The sequence below is a fragment of the Malania oleifera genome, chromosome 10 (genome assembly GCF_029873635.1).
Source record: "Malania oleifera isolate guangnan ecotype guangnan chromosome 10, ASM2987363v1, whole genome shotgun sequence".
NCBI classification, from domain to species: Eukaryota; Viridiplantae; Streptophyta; class Magnoliopsida; order Santalales; family Ximeniaceae; genus Malania; species Malania oleifera.
In genome coordinates this window covers 73670451-73694219 of record NC_080426.1, presented here as the reverse complement: position 1 = coordinate 73694219, position 23769 = coordinate 73670451, and the positions used below count along the sequence as shown (strand labels likewise).

At 35.3% G+C, this 23769-nt stretch overlaps 1 protein-coding gene across 1 annotated transcript; it reads right to left on the bottom strand.

The window, feature by feature from the left end:
- Positions 1-16338: 16338 nt before the first annotated feature.
- LOC131165782 (transketolase, chloroplastic-like) lies at positions 16339-23081 on the bottom strand. The gene is made up of 7 exons (XM_058123835.1): positions 22292-23081; positions 20186-20276; positions 19971-20076; positions 19319-19601; positions 18236-18384; positions 17973-18126; positions 16339-17788 (listed from the first exon to the last, which is right to left on the bottom strand). Exons 1-7 carry the CDS (start codon positions 22802-22804, stop codon positions 16829-16831), a joined length of 2256 nt encoding a protein of 751 aa, XP_057979818.1. The 5' UTR covers positions 22805-23081; the 3' UTR covers positions 16339-16828.
- Between the last annotated feature and the right edge of the window lie 688 nt (positions 23082-23769).

The window sequence follows — 23769 nt, the reverse complement described above, 5'->3', positions numbered from 1 at the left end:
TATATTTTTTTAAATATCATTTTGAGAAATACTTGCAAGTCATTATTTTGATATTTTTATTCTTCATTTATGATCTTGTGCATCCTAAGATACAAGCTATTAGTTGACACTGTTATAAACAAAGGTTTTTAATAATTTATTTAGAAATTAATTAAATCAAATTTAAATTAGGCAATTATGTCCTAAAATATAATAAGAGATAGTAAAAAATTACATTACAATTTATTTGTTTTATTTTTTAAATTATAATTTTTGTCATGTGCATCTTGTGGGTCTTTACTAGTATACATGAAATAAACATTATCTTACCAATTCTATAATCACAAACTTATACATGAAAACTCTAGGTTTGAGGAGGCTTCTGCCTTGACCATGAAGGCTTATAGAATGGGAGAAATGGAAGGGATGGGGGGTTGTCTAGGTTAGGAGTTTTTTAGTTGTTGGATGGATTAGGAAAAGAATGGAATAAAAATTTGAATGAAAAGAATGATAAAATTAAGTAATAATTCCATCCATTACATGAGAATGTCTCCTCACAATCAATTTCGGGTTTCTGCGAGAAATCTTGTACCACAAGTTTTGATTTATATCGAGTAATTTCATTATTTTCATCACAAATACTCATTTGTATCCAACAGGTTGGACATCTTCTAGTGTCTGGACTATAGGTCCAAAAAATTTTCTTTTTGATAGAAATTTTAATTATGATGTGATAGCCTCTTTCCATTTTGGCCAATCACTTTTATATCAACATTCATTAACAAATTTAGGTTCAGGATCCTCATTACTTCTAGTAATGTCAGTAGCTACTGCATATGCAAATACGTTGTTAACAACAACATTATTTCTATCCCACATTTATCATGTGTAATGAATTGAGATCTCATTATTATTTCTAGGTACATGTCCCTTTTCAAGGGATGTCTCTTCAAAAGGTTCCATAATAAAGATTTCATTTTTAGGAGAAACGGGTTTATGAATGTCGAATGGATTATCCACCTTTGTAACCTCTTCTGGAGTGCTTATAGATTTCAATTTTCTCTTTTTGAGAGTTTTATCTTTTGTACCAACAAGCTTTCCATGCTTAACTTGCGGTTTAAGTTTATTAGTTAGTTGTTGTCATTCAAGAACATCAATACGTGCTAGAATATTTGCAGCAAGTATATGAGATTTTAATATAACCTTGTTATCTGCAAAAGAATCTGGTTACTAATTTGCAATCCCTTACAAATGTATAATCTTTTGAACTTCAAGTTCAATTTGATTTGTGTGAGAATGTAAATGAGATAAACTCATAGCATCCCATGTGATTTCATGTTGTACTTTAGGCACTGATTTTGCTTCCCCTAATGTTGGGAATACTGTTTCATCAAAATGACAATCTTGAAACCGTGCTTTAAACAAATCACCTGTTAAAGGTTCAAGATATCTAATAATAGAAGGGGAATCAAAACCAACATAGATACCAAACTTATGTTGAGAACCCATTTTAGATCTTTGAGGAGTAGCGATAAGAACATATACTACACAATTAAAAGTTCTTAAATAAGAAATATCAGGTTGTTGCCTAGAAACTAATTGCATAGGTAAAAGTTTATTATAAGCAGTTGGCCTAATACGAACTAAACATGCAACATGAAGAATAGAATGTCCCTAAATAGATAAAGGCAATTTGGTTCTCATAATCATAGGTCTAGTGATGAGTTAAAGTCTCTTTATAAAAGATTTAGTTAAACCATTTTGTGTGTGGATATGAGCAACGATATGTTTAATATCTATTCCAAGTGTCATGCAATAGTTGTCAAAATTTGGGATGTAAATTCACTAGCATTATCCAAACGAATTGATTTAATTGGATAATCGAGAAAATGAGCTTGTAATCTAATCAGTTGAGAAAGAAGTTTAATAAATGCAATATTACGAGTAGAAAGTAAAGAAACATGTGACCATCTAATAGATGAATCAATTAAGACCATGAAATATCTAAATGGTCCACATGGTGGATGTATTGGTCCACATATATCACTATAAATTCTTTCTAAGAAACTAGGAGATTCAAGACTTATCTTTAAAATAGATGGTTTGACAATTAATTTCCCTTGAGAGCAAGCAGTACACATGAAATCTTTGATAAAAGAATCTTCTGGTTCTTTAGTGGATAACCATGTGAGTTTTCAGTGATTCTTCGTGTCATTACATCTCCAGGATATCTAAAACAATTATGCCAAAATGTAAATAACTTTGGGTCATTGTATGTTTGGTGTAAGACATTATATGATTCAACTGCTTTAATCTCTTTATAATAAAATCTAGAAGATAAAGTTGATAGTTTTTCCAAAATTTGTTTCTTGCCAGAAACAATAGAAGTAATACAAAAGAATTCTTTACGGCCTTCATTTGTAGTTTCAATGTGGTATCCATTGAGTCTTAAATCTTTACAGCTTAACAGATTTCTTCTGAATCTGCTGGAATATAAACCTTCATCAATTTGTAATAAAGTACCATTTGGAAACTTTATATTAGCTCTTTCGGAGCCTTCAATCAAATTTGTAGAAGTAGATATTGTATTAACATTTGTTGGAGATATATTCAAGTAATGGAAATATTTCTTATCTCGAAGAATTGTATGTGTTGTAGCACTATCAGTTAAACAAACTTCTTCTATGGACATTTTAGAATCGATCAAAAATTTAGGATAATCCACTCTACAATACATATTTTAAAAACTCATTTTTATAATTGATCATAGCAACAATAAATTCGATAATTTATTTATAAAAATCCAAATACAATGTGACTTTACTTTATATCCTAAAATATTACAACATTATTTTCGTCTTGATTTTTAAGGAAATCAGCAAGATCAAGATAAACAGAGTTGAATGGTTCAGCATCAAGGTTTATTGGAATAACATTATCAGTAAAATTTGTTTCAACTTCTTTACTCTTTTCCTTTTTCTTTTATAGAGGCTTGGTATAGATCTACCAAGTGTCTGGGCATACGATAGGTACGTGACCAATGACCATTTCCTCCGCATCTGTAGCATTTATTTTCACGATGCCTAGGTCATTGATCCTTATCATTATCCCATTTCTGGGGGTCACCCCTCTGGGGGATTTCAGTCTCACGTCAATGTCAGTGATTATTTCAGCCACAACCATGCCCATGACCATGCTTGCGGCCTCATCCTCAACCACAAGATGTATTCACATTCACTTCAAGGAATGAGGTTGAATCAGTTGAACGAGTTTGGTAATTTTTCATCAAAAGCTTGTTATTGTTCTTAGCAACAAGAAGACATGATATAAATTCAAAAAATTTAGTAAATTTCCTTTCCCTATATTGCTGCTGCAGGAGCACATTAGTGGGATGGAAAGTAGTAAATGTCTTTTCAAGCATGTATTCATTAGTAATATTTTCATCACATAATTTTTAGCTTCGAGCTAATATTATGAAGAGTTGAATTATATTCACTGACTGTTTTAACATCTTGTAACCTAAGGTGTTGTAGAGATCCGAACCAAGAAAATAAAGGAAAATAAATAAAAGAAAAATAAATAAATAAATAAATGAAAGGGAAGGAAAAGTAAGAAAAAGGAATGGAGATGGTTGGTATAGGACCAAACCATCAACGGTTTGAGGGCCTCTAAAAAAAAACCATCGACGGTTTAAACTACCGAAAGTTTTTAAAATAGAGGACACAGGGCAAACCATCGATGGTTATAGGAAACCATCGACGGTTTCGCGCAGGGACAGTTTGCCTATAAATAATTGTTAGGTTTTTTTTTCTCAGAAAAATCATTTTTCTCTCTCTCTCAACTCTGAACCTCTCTCTCTCTCTCTCTCTCTCTCTCTCTCTCTCTCTCTCTCTCTCTCTCTCTCTCTCTCTCTCTCTCTCTCTCTCTCTCCTACGCTCACCTAAAGCCGCTCTCGCTTCCTAAACACCTTTCTTTTCTCTCCTGGGTTTTCGGAATAGTTTCTGCGGCAAGTTTTTGAAAGCTAGGGTTTCGCTTTCTCGTTCATTTTGGGCCATTCTCGGGAAAATAGGTAATGGGAATAAATTATGTCGGTTCTTTTGTAAATTCTATTGGTTAAAATGGAGTATATAGGTTTATATATATATATATATATATATATATATATATATATAAATACCACTTTTGTTTCTAAACCTATTCATTTTAAAAAGGAGTATTTGTGTAACGACCCAAATTTAGAATGGTATTTAAAGAGAGGGAAATGTAGACCGGAAGCAGAAGGAGGTCGTCGAGCGTTCATTGACAACATTGAACTTTGGGAGGAAAAACGGAAGAAGGGGATTAGCAGGACTTCGTCGACGAATACAGGAGATTCATCGACGAAGGCTTCAGAGAATTCATCGACGAACACAAGGGCTCATCGACGAGAAAGTACCGAGAGGGGTTTTTGAGCCGACTGAATTTCGTCGACGAGGGGTGGATTTCTTCGACGAAATTTGTGAAGGACTCGTCGATGAAGGACGGGCTCGTCGACGAAATTCCCTATTCTATAAATATGGGAAAATCTAGATTTTTAAAACTTAATTAAGAAGCTAACTCACACACACTCTCTCTCTCTCTCTCTCTCTCTCTCTCTCTCTCTCTCTCTCTCTCTCTCTCTCATCATTTTTAGGTCATATTTACGCCGGATCGAGAATCCGAAGTCACCACGACGTTCCTGAGGAAGTTCTCTCCAAATCTACTGGAGCGGATCGTTGGTGAAAGTAAGTTAGAAACCATCCCAAATCTAGGGTAAGACCTTTTACTCAATATTTGGATTTGTGACAGTTGAGAAAAGTGTTATATGCTTAGAAATACTGAACTTTAATTCTGGGCAATGTTGTTTCCAGGGGTGTTGAATTAGGAACGTAGGGAATCATCCCTAAGTTGAGGTAAGGCTTTTAAGCCGAATTTAATGTAGTGGTAGTTATAGAAAATGTTGTACGTACGAAAATACTTAACTTTAATACAGGAGTTTTCATTTTCAGGGTGTTGAGTTAGGAACCCTACGGGTGCGAGGCAGTTTTATTAGGGGCTTTCCATGAATTAGGTAAGGGGATAAACTAAACTAGTTTTATTTTGAGAAAATACATGTAAATATATATCTAGCATCTGGTTTCAGGAAAAATAAATATATTTATACATATATGATTTATGTTTGGAAAATATTGTTTAAATGATGATATGTTGAATACGTGGAAAATATGTTTAGTGTGGCATGAGTGTAAAATGTAATGGAATACTGTTTTTTTGGAATGTGAATGATATTGATTTTATGATGAAAAACCGGCGTATGGGCCGAAATATATATATATGTGTGTGTGTGTGTGTGTGTGATTTGCCGGCGTACGATTCGTGCTATGTGGATATGTTTGCCGGCGTACGAGCCGTGCTATGTTGATAGGATTTGCCAACGTACGGACTGTGCTATGTGATTTACCGGCGCACGGGTCGAGCTATGTGATTTGCTAGTGTACGGGCTGTGCTATGTGTTGCCGGCATACGGGCCGTGCTTTGATAAAATGTGTAATACCGGTATACGGGCCGATGATTTTCATGATACACGTATATATATGCGATTGATATGATTGATGTGAAAATGAATGATATAAGATATCTATGTATCACAGTTTTAGTATATGTATATGATATCAGAACCTGGTTGGCTTGGTCTAGGCTAGCACTTGCACGGTACCGTTGCTATGTGTCCATGGTCTTCGTGATCATGATATCTGTGTTAACGCCGCTGTACGGAGTGGTGTGAGATTGGATGGTCGATGTGGTTATTTTCAAGAAGTGTGTTGTTATCGCCCCTAGTGTACGAACCAGGTCTGGCAGACCCATCGGACCTATGGACTAGACTATTGACTTGGCAGTGGTCGGCCAACCATTGTCAGGTCCCGCCTTCGGGCCACACAACTCAGTCATATGGGGGTAATACATTACAACAACCAGCTAACCTACCAAGAATGTTTTATGTTATTATTATTATTATATGAGATGAAATATGATTATGAAAATGCAGTATGTTCTGCCATGTTTTGATGATATATGTATGTTTTCCCAAATTTGATAAATAGTACTGAATATGATATGTATGGCATATGTAGAACACGGTATACTCATGTTGCCACACACTAGTATCAGTTTATTTCCCTTACTGAGAGGTGTCTCACCCCTAAACTTTATTAACTTTTCAGGAGCCCCTGATAAGAGAGCGGGAAAAGCCCCGCTGATTTAGAGCAGTTGTTGCCCTTTTTGAAGGGTGAGTTTTTGGTAGGGACAGTTAGGTTTTTGTGGGGATTGTTCTTAGATTACATTTTTGAGATGTATGTATGAGATATAGTGATTATAGTAACTCTGGTGTTGTAATGCATGTTATGATGAGATGTATATATGATTTTATGCTTTCTACTGCTTAGACTTCTGCTATATATATACTCTGATATATCCTTGGTAGCCATGGGTCTAGGTGGATGGTAACCTACTGAGATGGAATGTATGACATTGATATTGTTATAAAAAAAAAATGTGTAAAAAATGAGCAAGTCGTGACAATTTGAGCTTAGGGTTATTAAACAACCCCAAAACTAACTGATTAAACTATAGTATATGAACACAAGGTTATAGAAATGGATTTTTTGAACGTTCTAATTGGAATAAATTATTGGTTTTGAATCGTTATACGTATTTTATAAAGAATCAAAGTGAGTAGGGTTGACTATCTCAACTTATTAAATTATGGTTAATATTTAAATCGTGTGGCATGAGATTAATTTTTCATAATAAATTGGGTGTCAGTACTGTGGTGATTAAATGTATATGCTTGGATGTTTTGTTGGTGTAGTTATTGGTGTATTTCACAGTATAACGTTGGAAGGCATGAGGAGTTCCTTATATTGTCTTTGATATAAATTGTGATATAACGTTGGCAGGATTTGAGGAGTTTGTTATATTGTCATTTATATAAAAGGGGGTAAAACGTTGGCAGTGACATGAGGAGGTCGTTTTATTAATTTACCATGAATAGGTCATTATGAAAGTGTAACAATTGTTTGTTGTGAAGTACGTACTAAGAACGATAGGGAGGGATGCTTAGTACATAGTGGGAACGATGGGGAGGGATGCCCGGAAAGTAAGAAAGTGTTAGGAAGTGAAGTAAATGCGCATTTCCATTTGTGGGAGTGAGTACATGTTTGTGAATTAAATGTTTCGTGATTTTGGATATGTTGTGTTATTATGTAAAGTACGAGTATATGGATTTTGTGGTATGATTGATGTTAAATGTGTGTGAGTACATGTATGTGAATTAAAATGCATGAATGATTATGGCGAAGTAAAACTCTTCGCTTTAGGGCTTGCTGAGTAAGGTGAGTGCCCTGATAAGTATCAGTTGTAACCGCATCCAAATTAAAAGGGCAAAGTTACAAATGGTATCAAAGCAAAGGAGCGTTACATGTATAGGCGTGTAATCTTTCCAATCCTCGGGAACTCTTGCTTTTAAAAGATGTTGTATATGCGAATACAATCTATAAGTGTTTTAATAGTTGTTGTTGTTTAACAAATGATTCTATTTTGTTGATTAAGGTATAATCCCAAGAGGGGGGTGAAATGGGTATTTTAAAAATTCTTTGAAACCTATTTACCAATCAATCCCTATTTCTAAGTTTAACTAATTAATGATAAGAACTTATGTTTGAATTAAAATTATTTTATCAATGAATTCCTTTTTACTCAATTAAGTGCGTATAAAGTTATTCAACATACACAAGCAAGCAGGAAATTAAATGTGATGCTGAAAATAAATAGTGAAGGGAAGAGAGAAGGCAAACGCAGTTTTACGAGGTTCGGCCTACTTGGCCTACATCCTCGCCTTGAGCAACCACTCAAGGATTCACTAAAACCCTGTTGGAAAAGGTGTATTCCCAAGAGGGGGGGTGAATTGGAAATTTTAATTTTTCTCCTAGGTTAAATTAGAAGTCAATATGTTTTGGTAACCTAGGGTCCTTCTACACGGTTCCAAATGTGCTGATAAATAAAATATGTGGAATTTAAATCATGCACATCATTCATACAATAACATATACGTGCTGTAAATAAAAAGTGTTAAAATGTAAATAGACACATGATGTCTTATCGGGGTTCGGCCAACTGCGCCTACGTCCTCACCTCTAGCTCGCAAGCCAGAGGATTCCACTAATAGCTCACTTAAGGGTGGAGCGGCACCATTTACAACCAGGTCAAATTAACACAGGGCTGACCTCAACCTTAACCAGGTCAATTAGCGGGACTGACCTCAACCTACGCGCCTTAACAGGACGACGCACCAAGCTTTCCTAATCGGGTCTAAGTCAATCCGGGACTATTCCAGGGCTAGTCTCCCTCTTCAGGCTCGTGCCTGGAATACAACAGGTTTGCTCAATTAAACAAACGGTACAGTGATTGTGCTTTCAAGTAAAGTAGATTTGTACCCAGTTACGTTCAATCACATACACCACAATATGATTCAATAAGTAAGCTCAATGTGGTCTTAAGATGTCTACTCTCAAATAGATTTACTATCGATGTAATTCGTGCGTGAGAGTGCGAACACTACAATCTTTATATCATAAGATGTATTCAATCTAAGTGCTCAAACAAAGATATCAACCAAACAATATATATATGTGAAGCTCTAGCAATGTATAAGTTTGGTTTGCAAAAAGAGTTTAATCTTTGTATTCAACTAAAGATATAAATCAATGAATATTGCAACAAAGATTTTTCTCACACAAACAAATATCTCTTTAAAGATTTATCAAGACAAAACACACTAGATATTTGAAAGTATTTTGAACATATTTTACAACCAAAAGAAAATACAATCTTCTTAGGATGTTGCAATGAAGGTGCAAGTCTTAGAAGATCTATCAAAGTCTTCTTAGGATATACTTATTAACAAAGTCTCCTAAGAATACTTAGGTTTAGCTCTCAATGAAAATAAATCAATCAAATATGAATATGAGAGCAAACCTATTAAATATAAACACTTAATCAACTTACAGAGGTTTTAAGAGAAAAAAGAAGGTAAGCATGAGTGAATGGGGATCGGATATGAGTATTATAGGTTTTGGGATTTTTAGAGAATTTCTCTTAATCAATATTTTTTAATCTCATCCTAATTATCCCAAATGAGGGGGTATTTATAGGCATCCCTTGAAATATAACCGTTGGGGACCTATTGGGAATAATTAGGAAAGTTTAATGACCTTTCAAATATTTTAACCCTGTTTAAAAGATGTTTAATCGTGGTAAAAATCAGGGCAACCCGAGAGGTCCGGTCGACCAGAAATGTTTCGATCGACCAGGACACATATGGTTCAGTCGACCAGGGGATTTTTGAACTGAAGGATTGGTCAACCATATATATGTGTCAAGGGCAGTTTTTCTAAGTTCGGTCGACTAGGAGAAAAATGAACTAAATGGTCGGTCGACCGGGATAGGCAATTTTTCCAAACTCCGAGGTTCGGTAGACCAGGCCATTTTGAATTGGCTGGTTCGGTCGACCAGACCGCTGGGAATTCTCCCGAGGACCCTCCGGTCGATCAGGTAGTTGGAGTACAAAAGTGGTCGGTTGACCGGGAGGTCAAAATGTTGACTCCCAGGTGGTTCGATCGACCGGGGTCAAATGAACTATAAGGGCTCGGTCGACCAGGGCCTTGGTCAACAGTTGACCCGGACCGGTTTCGGTCGACCAGGCCAAAATGAACTAGCTTGGTTGGTCGACCGAAAGTGCATCATGTGTGCATTTCAGTCCCGTTTTGAAACAAACAAGCCCTATTCAAGTGCCTAACAATAATATGTGTACATGTGTGTGTCTTAGGGTCACTTGAGTCCAATTTTGAATACACCGAAAAAGTACGGTGTCGGTCGACCTTTGGTCGACTGAAGGGTACACCCTAAGGTCCATTCTAAGGTCATTTCTTATTTACAGTTTGTTTGAGCTTACGTATTATCATACATGTAATGTGTGTGAGCTTATTACAAACCAAAGACCTATTTACTATTACAGACCTTTCCTACTTAAATATTACACACCCGAATATAAATTATAACAAATCAATTATATCAAGGGTCTTCAGAGTCTTCGTTTTCCTCCGGGTCTCTGAGTGCCATCATAGGATACTACCAAGATAAACCTGCACATCAACTTGGCAATCATTAAATACATGAGTATTTGTCATAATCAAAACAGGGATATGACCTATAAGGTCAACAAACCCTACTCCTAAAAGTGGGACGGAGCTTCCCTTACAAGAGGCGCACCTTTTTCCTACTCCGCTGCTTACAAGAGATACAACTCTCTTCTCTCACACTGGTTCACACATCGAACCGTGTATACAATAGAATTTGGAAAATACACTCAAAAACAATGCTTCTAACAAAAGCTGGTGAGTACAATTAAAATTCCTAAAACATTGACATATGATATAACTTAAATCTTGTGAATGAATGAAAACGATAAAATCGTTTTATGTATGATATGCCTTAACACACAAATTCCTTTTTAACCAAAACTTTCAAGTAAAGATAAATTCAAACTGTTTTGGAATAAACTAGGGTTCTTAGTTCACTTTGCAAAAATGCACACTTATATAATTGAAGTGAACTAGTTAGCAAAAACTTTGTCTTGAATATACACTTAATCAAAATCACAAAGTTTTATTTCATGTACTCAATCACAAAACTGAGTATATTAATTTGCGGAAAATATCCCTCAATTAAAATTATAGTTCTACATACCAAGGATATTAAATCAAGTTCTAATGTATCTAAAGATAGATCCTTTTAGAAACCACACACTTGAATCAGACCTTTCAATCAATCACACACCATAAATCAAGTAATGATCTTGTTTAAAATAGCTTTGTATATGTATGGGTACTTTCAAGATCACCCTTTTTGATCAAAACTAGGTTTTTCAATAATAAGCTCTTTGAGAAAATATATGTATATTTATATTCTCTTGAATCAAAATTTAATCTACTAAGTTAGATAAACTTTCTTAAGTAATGATCTCTTTAGAAAATTAATTTTTGTACGAATAGGCACACTCAAGATCAATACTTTTCAATACTAGTCAAGAACAAGCAATGAATGAGATGTAAAGTTCACAAGACTAATAACTTGAAAGATCAAACCTCAATACTAGATTGAAGTACAATAGAGTAAACAAGTTCCCTTTGAAAAACTGATTTGATTTTCCCAAGCTTGAAGATTTGAGATTGATGTATATGCAATCGAATAGCACTAAGAGTAGATAATCAACAATCTTACAACAAGGTGTGTTCTTCTCTTTCTTGTGTGTCTAGCTTTTTGTTTTAGGGTTTAGATATTCATAATATATAGTATATTACCCTTATGATTGATCTCAACCATTGGATCAATAAGATACCTCGCGTGTCTTTTTAATAAAGAACTGATTTTTAAACTTTCCCGCGAGTTCAAGCAACCGAACTCGACTTCAGTCTCTTGAAGTGGCAACGTCAGGCACTTGAGGTTCCAAGGTCAGGCGACCGAGGTACCTCTGCCAGGTTCTGTCTTTCCCCTTTAATTCTTTAGGCTACCAAACTTAATCTTCAGGCTACCGAAGGAATTCTTTAGGCGCCTGGGGATAACTTCAGGCTACCGAAGTCCCCTTTTTCACACATATTCATTTCTAGTTTAAAATTCTACTTTGATTCTTTGCTTGGGTCTTTTATAAAACAAGTTTTTCATGATTTTAAAAACATTTCTAAGCCCATGTATGTACTCTAATGATCTACATGTATGTACTCTAATGATCTACATTAAATGCATGAATCCTAAAATCATTCTAAGTTGTATTGAGTCTCAAGATAAATCATACAAAAATGTAAGTACATGAGTTCTAAATACCCATTCCCAAAACATTCTTGACCTTTGCCGCTTGCATCTTGATTCTCATACTCTTTGAGTTCCATGGTGCTTTCTAAAATATATAATCTTTACTTTATGGCGTCCATGACTCGTTATCTTTCCGTGCATGCTCAGTGTAATTCTTGTTCACAAGCTCAATGCATAGATCAAATATCAAGTGATTTTTCATTATAAAAAACCAAATTAGACTCATAGAGTCAACATATTTTATGTACAATAAAACTCATGATAGCCACACACTCATAATAATTTATTCCATCCTTACTAAAAAGTGTTTCACCCTAACAAATTATTAATTTTTCAGGACCTTATGGCGATCGAGCTTAGCAGCTCTAGGGCAAGGTTAGTTTTTGTAACTGTGAGTGGTTGCGAGAATTGAAATAAGTAAAGTTATGTTTAATTCCTAGTTATGTAATATGAAGTGAATTGACACACTTTTGGATGTATAGTATAGAACTCTAGTATTTTAATTGAGAATGTTTAATTATATTCAGCTGCTTTGATGATATTTAAGGTACCAGGGATAGGTGAATGGAACACATAACACCTCGGGCCCCACTTGGCGGGTTTGGGGCGTTACAGGTGCAACCATTCATATCGAGCATTTGGTAAAATCACAGTCTTTTGATGGTTAAATGTATCCTTTAAATTTTTTCATAAGATAAGTGAGTTTTTTATAGTAAGGTATTTGGTTTCTAATTCTTTATCTAAATGATGACGGAGGAAGATCATAACCTTTGCGCGATCCTGCAGAAATACGATATTTTCATCTAAAATAGTATTTCCTAAGTTTATTGCATTTAGATGGATATCAACATCAAAAATCCATGATAAATAATTATTGCCTTTGATATCAAGGGTAATAAATTCAACTTTACTTAGATTCGACAACTAAAAAAATTAATAATAAGACAATTTAGAAAAACAAAATATAAAAACTAAAATAAAAGTAAGATAATAATAGATATAATATTACTTTCACCTTTCCGGGGGTACTTAAATATGTTTCTTTAGGAACATTATTTTTTCCTTAATTTGTACTCTTCGGGAGTATGATTTCAATTACAATATGAAAATGGGTAATAATTTACCACCTATTCCGAATGTAAAATGTACTAGCTCATCTAGAGGATAAATGGTTTACCTCTTTAGGAGGCTGATTTTAACATCTTTTCGTGAGATTAAAAATATACCCTCTGCAGGAGTTAAATATTTACTATATCTTTTGGAGACTAGATATATAACTTCTTTAGGAGGTCTGTCTCTTTAGGAGATTAAATATATAAGTACTCCCAAGAGGGGGTGAATTGGGATTATAAAATTGCTTCGATTGATTCTTTAACTTAATTTAATACAAACGAAGAAGGTTTTCAATTTTAAATTCAACGGAAAATTAACTTTGTAAAACTTTTATGAATGTGTACACCAAGTTGTATATCTTGTTCAGTACCTTAACACAATCCAACCAACACAATCACAACACAATCCACAACTAGATAAACAATCAGTAATGCTGTCAAGTTTCAGCACTTTAGCAAACCAAAGTAGAATTTGAGAATATTTGTTTGCTGATAAGAAGCCCTGTATTTGTGTACCTTTTTCTCAATATAAACCACAATTCAAACTTCCAACAATCTTCCAAAAACTCAGACTTTAAATAAACTTTCAATTAATTAGTCTTGGGTGTTAACCAATTAACGTACTCTCTTTAAGGTTTCTGCAATTTATATTGATTAACCAATGTACTCCCTTTCGGTTCCACAATCCCAAAATCAAATTCTTTGGTTTATTCAATTTCCAATCTATGTAGTGTACATGGTCAAAAATTAAAATCTAACCACACAGCTAATATAAACAAGAAATTAAATGAGAGTAAGGAAGAGAGTGAGACAAGAGTTTTTACAAGGTTTGGCTATACTCGCCTACATCCTCGCCTTAGGCTAAACCACCCAAGGATTCCATTATAACCACTCCTTTACAGGCAGGAGCAACCTTACAATCTCTCGTTCAATAGGCTAGAGTACGCCTCTCCAAACAATACCCCACACTTGGTCCAATAACAATTCAAGAACCTGAACCGTCTACAAAACAAGAACAAGTTTTGGTGTACAAAGACACTCTTAACACGAGCAAATTAGTACAACAATTCAGCACTAAAATATACTTCAATTAAAAATAATAATTGAAAGAGTTGAAGCCTTTAGAAGTATATCACCGTAAGCTTTCTTTCTTGATTGAAAGAATTCAGTATAGGCTCAGAATTGTGTGAGAGATTCCCAGCAAACCTCAATAGAGAAATTCAGAAAGTAATTGCACAAAAGAGCTTTCGAGAGTATTGGGAGTTTTGAGAGCAAGAAAGCATGATTTCTGTAATTGCTTGGTGTGTTTGAATCCTTAGCCTTGGGGAGATATTTATAGATGATTAATCAAGAGTATTTCGTGTTCCCCAAGTGATTTGGAGTATTTCTAAAGTTTTCATAAAGGCTAGAATTTAAAAAATCAAATTTGGAAAGTACCCGTCATGCTTAAAATTAAAATCTCAAAGAGTCAAACGACTGGAAAATATAAGTAAGTCATCAAGATCCATTTAAAATACTGAGATTTTCAAAGTCAGAGCAAGTCAGTCGAATGGGTTCTCTCAGGTTGTTTAAAAATCAATTCAAATATTTGTCGATGGCCTGAAAAAATCGTGTCAATCGATTAGGTCCTCTCGGGTTGTTTCAAAATCAATTCAAACGTTTGTCAATCAATCGGGAAAAACTTGTCAGTCGCCTGGAAAGACCAAAAAATTGATTTTTTAAATTTGTTTTCAATTTCTTTTTGCTCTTTTGCTTTCCCAAAAATAATTTAAGTCTTTTGAAAAGTACTTTCTGGGGTTTTTTAAAACATGGTCTCTAGGTCAATGAGATTCCTAATGAGCTTCAAATCCAATCAAATTATCAGTTGAATGAAGTACTTACATAAAGACTCTTCTTAAAACTTTAAAACATTTTCTAAACTTGGAGTCTTCATGCTTGTCCTTTGTTGAGTCATTTGAACTTTGAGCTTCAAATTCTCTAAGCTTTTAGCAAGTCCTCTTTGATATTCATGCTCTCATGATCTTCAAGCTTTCATATTCTTTTTCCATAGAGTCTTGCAATCAGCTTTTATATTCATCTGAACTTAATGACTTGATTTCTGAAATTTCAGCACTTGTAACAAAACATGTTAAGTGACATTTTATTTGTTATCATCAAAACAAGATTATTAAGTCATGTTAGACCAACAATTTAAATATATAATCTCTTCAGGACGATTATCTTATCATCTCTTCTAGAGATTGATATTCTTTAAACTTTAAAAGACATATTCTCTTCTGGAGAATATTATACTCTTGTACAGTAAAGTTATAGGAAATAAATTAAATAGGATTTAAAAAAATATCTCAGATAGTTAGAGTTTTGTGCTGATAACGTGTTATAAAAAATGTAAGAAAATAAATAAAAATAAAATAGAAATGTACATGGTTCGACTATGCCTATTCCACGGACGGATGGGATCAAAACTTCATTATCTCGAGAGGAATTACAAGATGATTTGGAACCGACATTGTACGAAATATTTATCTTCTCTTTATCTCTCATCTTCTCCCATCCTTTCTATAGCTTACTCTCTTCAAGTATTTTTTTTGTGTATTACAAAATGAGAGGGAGAGAACCCTTTTATAGGGCAATACATGATGGTGGAAGATGAATGGGTGAATGATGGAGAGGAAGATAAAAGGGGTGACAACCATTCATATTTTTCATAATATATATATTACAAATAGTTATTATATTTTTTTTTATATTCATAGAATTGACTCTACCTATGAATAGTGTCACTTATAAGTGATCAAAAAATTATTTTAGATTACTTTCAAAAATTTACTTTAATAATTCTCAAAAAGTGATTTTCAAAAAAAATATTCTTTTACCATAAGTATTTATTGCAGTACAAACCAAATACTAACTTTTTATAAAAGTATTTATTTCTAATGACAAGTACTATAAACACTTGGTTTTTAAGCTCACATGCTGACACTTAGATATCATTACGGCATCACCAAATCTCCTTCCACTCCAAACACCCAAACCTACTTTTAAACCACAATTCACATTTTCGCTTTTAGGACAGTATTAATGCACCAAACCTCCTTTTAAACCACCATTCACACTTCGTTTTGAGAACAGTATTAATGCACCAAACGTCCTTTTAAACCGCCATTCACATTTCGCTTTTAGGACAGTATTAATGCATGCACAAAAAGGTCTTTGGAGCAGGGATGATGACAACATGACGCAGACAGAACTGCAGCCCTTTGTCAACCACATCCATTGTTCAAATATAAATCACATCGGAAAATTTTTGACACACTAGCAGCACCAGAATTTATTCATTCGGAGGAGAAGAAATCTCCCTCAGATGGGTAAGGAATAGGCCTTCATTTAAGAATCCCGTATTGGAGCAACCAACTCTGATCACAAACATTTATGTTGGGATTAGAAATCACCTCATCCCAATAGCTCCAAATTAACTGAAAGGATAAAACAAAACCTCGCTACAAATCAAACACGTAAAACAAAAAAACTCAATACTAGTCTGAAGAGTTGGTACAAATTCAAGGACATTAATCAACTGTAATCCCTCTTCTGACCTCAATTCAGTTTGCAGATTCAGCTGGCTCCAACAAATAATATAAATGCATGAAAAGAATTTCCTTTTTCCCTTTTATTGTGATTTTCGAAGCCTGGTGATGACCCAAATCTCAGGCATGGTCTCTCCACTGTCTTCTCCAAATTCAAAACCAAAATCTCAAGTTACACTTGAGTTGCATTGACCACCAGTGATGGGATTAGCAAACAGATTTAGCTGCTGCTATAACAGCCTCCACTGTGAGACCGAACTCCTTGTATGCTCTTCCTGCTGGTGCACTCGCTCCAAACTGGTTGATCCCAATTGCCTTCCCTTTGCTTCCAACAATCTTCTCCCACCCAAATGTTGATCCAGCTTCAACACTGACCCTAGCTGATACAGCCACTGGCAGGACACTTTCTTTGTAAGCATCAGATTGCTCATCAAAAAGCTCCCAAGAAACAAAAGAGACAACTCTTACAGCCTTGCCTTCCTTTCGGAGTTCGTCAGCAGCTTTGACAGCAATTTCCAATTCTGAACCAGTTCCAATCAAAATTACATCTGGCTTGTTGCCTGAAGAATTGTCTGAGATTATGTACCCGCCCTTTTCAACACCTTCAATAGAAGTTCCCGAAAGCTGGGGCAGCTTTTGCCGGGAAAGGGCAAGGATTGAAGGTCTCTTCCTGTTGAGAACTGCAACCTTGTATGCACCAGCCGTTTCTTTACCATCAGCTGGACGAAGCATCAAAATGTTGGGCATAGCCCGGAAACTAGCCAAATGCTCAATTGGCTGATGGGTTGGCCCATCTTCTCCAAGCCCAATTGAATCATGAGTCATAACATAGATAACTCCAGCTTGAGACAAGGCAGATATACGAATAGCAGCTCTCATGTAGTCCGTAAAAACAAAGAATGTAGCACAGTATGGAATGAGGCCAGGACTGTGGTGAACTATCCCATTGCAGATGGATCCCATCCCATGCTCCCTGACACCAAACCTGACATTGCGCTCTTCTGGGGTGTCCTTTTGGAAGTCCCCAAACATTTTCAGCAAGGTCATGTTGGAGGAAGCAAGATCTGCACTGCCACCAAGAAGACCAGGGAGGACTTTTGCTAGGGCATTGAGGCATTGTTGAGACAGATTTCTGGTAGCATCAGCTGTACTCTCTGGAGTGTATGCCTGAAAAAATGAAGCACATGATCTTAACAATTGACCTAAGTTTCACATAGGAATGGCAAATAAATTACAGTATTGGTCATAGCGAGAGACACAGGCTTGTTTATAACATGGATGCCGAGTGGAGCAGATGGTGACCATTCAGTGAAGATATAGAAATCAAAAGATGTGGAGCACTATTACTTACTGGCAGTGCTTTCTCCCAGCCAGTGGGTAAATCACCAGCAATGAGAGATTTTAACTCAGCCGCTTCTTCCTTGTACTCCTTCTCATACTCAGCAAACTTGGCATTCCACTCAGCTTCAAGCGCAGCACCCTCAGGGACATGGCGGCTCCAATGCCTGGCAGCAAGAAAAGCAAACAAGCTCAACAATTAATCACATGAATCTCATAACCATGATAGTACATTGACTTCTCTCAAATTTTCAAGAACTTTTCTAAATTCCTTACTTTCTAACATCCTCGGGCACATGAAAAGGCTCAAACGGCCATCCAAGGTTTTTCCTTGTGGCATCAACCTCCTTAGCACCTAGTGCACTACCATGCACGCTATATGAGTTTGCCTTGTTTGGGGACCCATAACCAATTGTTGTTGTTACCTGCGAAGAGCCAACACTTCAGGAAAATATTAATATAAACAAATCTATGAGCAAAATAAACCCAAAATTTATGAATGTCTGTGGCAAAAAACCCTGACATCTCAAATACAATTATGATGACACGATGGCACCTATTAGCCGAGCTCAAAAGACCTATTGCAAAACATTTTAGTATATATAAACATTTCTCTTCTTTTTGTAATGTTTTGGCCTATACGATATTTAAAAATTATGTTTTTATTTTTTTCTCCATTATTCTAAAATTTTTCTCATTTTTTACCATTTATAAATTGATTTTATTCATTAATTATTTAAAAAAAAAAAGTCCCAAAATGCTTACGCCGCCTTACTCCTTCGCCTTTTAAAACATTGATTCAGAGATCAGAAGACTGCAATGCTTTTAATTTGGGAGAAGGCTTCATTTTGGCTGCATTTTGAACTTATTCTTTAGGGGTTCTTAAGGTTATTTCACTGTCCGATATCCAAAGGACTGGAAGGCAGCATTGATGTAATTAATTTATTTCTTTTTTTCCTTTTGTTTTTCCTGTGAAGGAGGATGGCTTATCATCTTTTTCCTGCAATTTTTTCCTTCTTTATTACATTAATGAAGCTTTTGATATCTAAAAGGACCTGTTGCAAAAATGAAAAATAAAAAATGTAAGAATAATTCTAGAGCCATCAATTTATAAATCAACTTCAGTAATGATAAGCATTAACTTAATCCAAGAAGTGTATAATATGAACACTTCTATCTTGGATCTGAGCTTAACAGCAAAAGAAGAAAATTGATATAAAATATTTCAACATCAAATCATTTGGACTTTAATAAACCAAAACTTTAATGGGGTTTGCTTAAAAAGTCATTCTTCTGTAACTAAACTTCTGAATGCACCATACAAATCAACATAAAAAAGATATAAATTATATAACCAACCTTGATCAATGTGGGTTTGTCTTTGACAGCTTTTGCTTCCTTGATGGCAGCGCGAATATCATCATAACCAGTATTCCCATTCTTTACCCAGATAACATGCCAGCCAAGACCCTCAAAACGAGTCTCTACAGTCTCAGTGAAGGCAATCTCTGTGTTTCCATCAATGGAGATGTGATTGTCGTCATAGAAAGCAATCAACTTTCCAAGTCCCCAATGCCCAGCAAGAGAACAAGCTTCATTTGCAACTCCTTCCATTTGACAACCATCCCCTAGTATAGCATATCTAAAGCAATAGCAATATCAAGAAGGATAAGGCTGCACATGTTCTATATACTAGCCATTAAGCACATGTGATGCTTATCTAACATAAATTCAATTTTGTAATTAAATTCTTTATTTTTTTTATTTTATAATTTAATTAAAATTCTATGTCTTGAGCATTTACTCTCTAGCACGGCATAAATTACACATTGCAATACAAATGCTGTTAGTTATAAATAGTTATAGACTAGCTATAGGAAATTTAGCATTTTGGTATACTATGATTAGCTATACTATTTTAACTGTAGGTAAATTTTAGGGGGGATGGGGGGTGGGGGCAGTATATAAGTATATATAGAAAATGAATAGTGAGATTCAAAAAGTTCATTACGTGTAGTGATCAACAATCTCAGAGCCTGGTTTATTGTAACGAGCAGCCAAATGCTTTTCCGCAAGGGCCAAGCCAACAGCATTGGCAATACCCTGACCAAGAGGACCTGCAAATTAAAATTCACGTATAAAGCGATGAATTGTCAAATTATGATCACATTCATGCCAGGAAAAAAAAATATATATATATATATACTTCAAATACTACAGTCTAACCAGTAGTGACTTCAACACCAGGTGTCTCAAAGTTCTCCGGGTGTCCAGGTGTTCTGCTACCCCACTGGCGAAAAGCCTTCAAGTCTTCATCCTAGTTCATTAATCCATGGTATATAATTTTAGTCAAAGCAAAATCCAAAACAAACAGTATAAATTATCACAAGTCTACATGGAAAAATAAAAAGTACTCAGCCAGCGTTTGGTTAATGCAATAATTATTTTTGAGAATAGAATGAAATGAGATTAAAATGTAATAAAATGGTATAGAAATGCAATAATTTAGAAAGAGATCTGTCATGCAAAATTTGCTTTCCATTTAACATGAAATATCATAAGAATAGACATTTCAATAATAAAAAATTTGAAAATAGTTATTTCTTAGCTATTGTTTGTTTTAACTTATTATTATTATTATTTGCTATGGTGATAACATATTCCCTTGTGCGGGCTATCAAATTTTTATTATAAGATTTTGTTCTTAGGAGAATAATCAAATCGATATTACCAGCCCCAAGGGAAAAAAATGCTTCATTCAGGTAAGTGTTTGTGAAATTTGCAGAAACAAAAAAAAAAAAAAACCTAAATAGAAAGAATAAACAACAACAACAACAACAAAACAAAGCCTTAAGTCACACTAGGTGGGGTCAATTATATGAATCATTTTCCACCAATTTATGTGATCATGGACCACTTCTTTTGACAGATTCAGGAATATTAAATCCTTACTTACTATCTCCTCTCAAGTTATTTTAGGTCTGCCTCTACCCCTTCTACTGCACCCTGCAGTAACTCACTCACTCTTCCTCACTGGTACATTATGTGGCCTACGTTACAAGTGTCCATATCATCTGAGTCGTCCCTCCCTTATTTTATCTTCTATAGGAGCTACACCTAACTTCTCGCGAATATATTTATTTCTTAATTTATCTTTCAATGTTATACCACTCATCCATCTAAGCATTCTCATATCGGCAACTTTTACTTTTTAGATATTATGTTTCTTTGTCGCCCAACATTCCGATCCATATAACATAACTGGTCTTATAACTGTCCTATAAAACTTTCCTTTCAATTTTAAGGGTATTCTACAATCACGGGGCACACTTGAAACACTTATCCATTTTACCCAACCTTATTTAACTTTATGCATTACATCATCTTCAATTTCTCCTTCAACTTGCATAATAAATCCAAAATATCGAAATCTACAAGTGCTATTCATTCATTTATCATCAATTTTAACTTTATCTCCAATATTCCTTTTATCATTATTAAAATTACATTTTATATATTTTATCTTATTTCTACTTATCCTAAAACCTCTAGATTCCAAAACTTCTCTCTATAATTCTAACTCAGTCTCGACTCTGTCTCTAGTTTCATCAATTAATACAATATCATCTGCAAACAACATATACCATGGAACCTTTTTTTGAATACTCTTAGTCAATTAGTTCATCACTAAAGCAAAAAGATAAGGACTCAGAGTATATCCTTGATGTACACCTATGGTGATTGGAAATTATATAATTTCTCCATCTATAGTCTTTACACTAGTCATTACTCCATCGTACATATATTTATTGACATTAGTATACCTACTGCATGCACCCTTTTTTCCTAAAACTCATCATATAACTTCCCTAAGTATCTTATCATATAATTTTTCAAGGTCAATAAATATCATATGCAAATCCTTTTTTTTTTCTCTAAACTTTTCTATTAATCTTTCTTAAAAAATATATAGCTTTCGTGGTAGATCTCACATGCATAAAACCAAATTGATTTTCTAAAACCTTCGTTTCTAACCTTAATCTTTGTTCAACTACCTTTTCCCATAGTTTCATAGTATGAATCATAAGTTTAATTCTACCGGTTATTACAATTTTGAATATCTCCTTTATTTTTACATATAAGTATTAAAGTTTCCTTAATTTATCTGGCATTTTTTTAGTTTTTATAATTGTATTAAATAAATTAGTTAACTAGTTATCACCTACGCATTTTCACAATTATCTGATAAAATAGCTTTCTCATTTTTCATATTTTTCATTTTTCACCCAAATAGAAAGAATACGTTAACAAAAACAAATGAAGCAAACATACCTTGATACTGTCGTAGCCAGCAAGATGAAGCAAGGCGTACTGAAGCATACACCCATGTCCAGCGGACAAAACGAACCGATCACGATTGAACCAATAAGGGTTCTTAGGGTTGTACCTCATGATCTCGTCGTACAAGATGTGACCCATCGGAGCGCAGCCCATGGGCAGACCCGGGTGACCCGAATTCGCCTTCTCCACAGCATCCACCGCCAGGAATCGGATCGTGTTAATGGACTTCTCCACGAGGGTGGTCTCAGTGGTCGCGTCTAGGGTCTCCACAGCGGCGGAGGCTCTGACCAAACCCAGCCGACGGCGAGAAGCGGCGGAGCGAGGAGCGGGAGCTGCGCCGGGTGAGGAGGATGATTTGGATGTGGAAGATTTAAGTCCAGAGAAGGTGGGGATAGTAGCAGCGGACAGAGAGACCCGATCGGAGGGCGAAGCGATCGAGCCATGACGTGGGATTGTTCGACCTGCGACGGCTTGAGAGACGTTGAGCGATGATGAAGCTGACATGGCTCAGGTAGCGAGAGAGGTGAGGTGAGGTGTGAGAGTTTTGGTTGGACCCTCCGCCTGTCTGTGATTACTGATTTGTATAGAGGGAGATTGACGGGGAGAGAGAGAGTGAGATCTTCGGATCTTCTCGTCCACGCAAGAGGACAGGTAAGGAAAGAGAGAGGACCGTTAGATCTGGAGGGAGAGACATCGGGACCGTTGACTGAGGGTAGGTAGCTCGCCTTCCATTTTGAAAACCAGAAATTGAGATAAAATAACAAATAAGGAATTGTTTTTCTTTTTAAATATAATATTCGGTGTTCACTTTGGCTTCTTCGCCGAGAAGCCGGTGACCGCCACGCGGGGAGTTTGGTGAACGGATGCGGTATTTTAGAACGTGACGTTAGGAAACTACAGTGTCAGTGTGCCTGATCAGGACAAAACGTTGTCGTTCTAGTCTGGGCGCCTAAAGACAAATAAACGAATATTAATAACAAATATTGTATACATTTGAGTTTTTTCCCGTTTTATAATTAAGAAGAAATAAAATATAAAATAATACTCTGATTGGAAAATTTTTTTCCAAACTAATGCTCACGTAATCTAGCAACTTAATGCTGCGAGATTTAAAAGCGAAACCAATGAGGAGCTGACGCGTGGCAGCGTGCAGAGAAAATCTCGCAGCTTCATGTTGCGAGATTTAAAAGCGAAGCCAATGAGGAGTTGACGCGTGGCAGCATGCAGAGAAAATCTCGCAACTTCATGCTGCGAGATTTAAAAGCGAAGCCAATGAGGAGCTGACGTGTGGCAGCGTGCAGAGAAAATCTCGCAGTTTCATACTTCAAGATTTAAAGACACAGACAAACATGGTGGTAACACTTGACGGTGGGAAAATCTCACAGGTTAGTCTTGCGAGATTTGCGGCTCTATTTATTCCCTTCTTTGCAAATTTAAATTTAAATAATAAGCATTTCCTTTTATTAAAT

Excerpts from the sequence above, each read along its gene's own strand:
- LOC131165782 (XM_058123835.1), bottom strand. The coding sequence starts at position 22,804 with ATGTCAGCTTCATCATCGCTCAACGTCTCTCAAGCCGTCGCAGGTCGA. Across the intron at positions 18,385-19,318 it reads ACAAACCCACATTGATCAAG|GTAACAACAACAATTGGTTA; the intron begins GTTGGTTATATA and ends GGCTCTTCGCAG. Across the intron at positions 18,127-18,235 it reads GTGCCCGAGGATGTTAGAAA|GCATTGGAGCCGCCATGTCC; the intron begins GTAAGGAATTTA and ends TCTTGCTGCCAG.